At 37.6% G+C, this 1600-nt stretch overlaps 1 protein-coding gene across 1 annotated transcript in view; it reads right to left on the bottom strand.

The window, feature by feature from the left end:
* Nucleotides 1-1600, bottom strand: part of LOC105266898 (uncharacterized) — a gene marked incomplete at its 5' end in the record, with an annotated part of 7729 nt that extends 6129 nt beyond the window's left edge. Inside the window, 2 exon segments of the mRNA XM_011305382.1 lie at nucleotides 394-661; nucleotides 1055-1600. Of these exon segments, the coding sequence (XP_011303684.1) occupies nucleotides 394-661; nucleotides 1055-1439 (653 nt within the window).

Genomic DNA, 1600 nt, shown 5'->3' with positions numbered 1-1600 from the left:
AATTTTAGAAAATATATCTCACTCTCGAATATAGCAATGGAGATATTCCACGTGTTGTTTTAATTATTTAATCATTAAATTTGAGGTTTTTATGGGGAAATGGCAATCGATATGGGAAATAGTCATCGAAATATAAATAGAATGGAGAATCAGTCGCTGTGTTTGAAATGTATAAATGGTGTATCACGAAACTAGGTCACATCTCTACTTTGTTGCTCCAGTCTACCGATGCTTTAGTCCTTATCAACATTGAGCCGTTGGCTCTTTCATTAGCTATTTCATTGGAGAAACAGTACAATCGCACGTTCAAACGGTATTACGAGTACAATGTGCTAAACTAAAACTATCAATACATCATGAATAGTTATAGATCTTTTATTTAATGTGACTTACAGATGCGTTGGAATTGGGGTGACGTAGGCACTTTGGTGTATACTCGGTAAATCTCCATTTTCACTTAGTGCCTCGCGGCTTCTTTCGTAATTTATCAGTGTCAAATCGTCGTGTAGACGATCAACGTCCAGGAGTTCGGGTAGTTCGATGGGTGAATCAATACCCTGGAGTACGTGGGAACTTATTCGGCGAGAGTAGCCGTGCTTTTTCTTGGGATTTCGATGTATCATTTCTGATGCTCGTCTTCGGGACTTGGACTCCTTGTGGACTATTGTTCATCGAAATCAATTCATTCGTTATTTTTCAAAATATAAAAAAAAAATATCGTAAAAAAAAATTATAAAAATATTTTTTTTCATAAAAATTTTTGATAAAAAAAAATTGAAAAAAAAATATTTTTTTATGCAGCTAATACATCATTATTCAATGAATATCTCTAGAAGTAAGAGAGATACATGAATTTTTATGAATACCTTTTTTCAAGCTCGTAATTCGGTCTACAAAAAAGGTAATCACCAAAATCATGCTATCACCGTTAGATTCAGGGATATTCACAGTAAATTGAACAGTCGGTTGAATCCATATGTCATCATCTATTTGGCTGTTTTGAAATTGATTGCAAGTGGATGGATGGGTTTGGGGTGATAATTATAAAATATACCTATGGCATTCTGGTGTCTATGATGGCCATGATCATCAATATCATCGATACACTGCTGACAGGGCGCTGAATCATACCGCCTGTGTCGATAACTCTTCCGCCTCTGCTCCATGTCCCCTCTATCAAAATGTTTAATATCAAAATGCTCGTGATTGCGATTCTGGGATGATGAGGCCGTTGACGTTGACATCAATCTCGGTCTTCTCGGGCTTGCTGGTGCACTTGGCCACTTAGCCTTGGATGAACCCAACGAGGCACTTTTAATAGCCTTTATTTTAGTCTCAACGAGTGCTGCTAGTACAGCATCAAGATGCACCATCTCCGAGGCGTCCTCAGTGGATACCGCTTTGTCAGCAACATCAGATCCAGAAGGCATAACCGTCATATCTTCTGGGATGATGCGATTATCAACACCGAGATCATCGGTGTTACTCAACTACTGCTATCTCGCCATTTAATCGACAGCACATTTAGTGTTCTAGTTATTGAAATGACCAGTCATTCACTCGTATTATTATACTCATTATTGTTTGTGCTGTTTTAGTC

The sequence above is a fragment of the Fopius arisanus genome, unplaced genomic scaffold, assembly GCF_000806365.1.
Source record: "Fopius arisanus strain USDA-PBARC FA_bdor unplaced genomic scaffold, ASM80636v1 scaffold00002, whole genome shotgun sequence".
Lineage (NCBI taxonomy): Eukaryota > Metazoa > Arthropoda > Insecta > Hymenoptera > Braconidae > Fopius > Fopius arisanus.
Note: the sequence above shows the minus strand (reverse complement) of the source record. Positions and strands in the feature narration are given on the sequence as shown.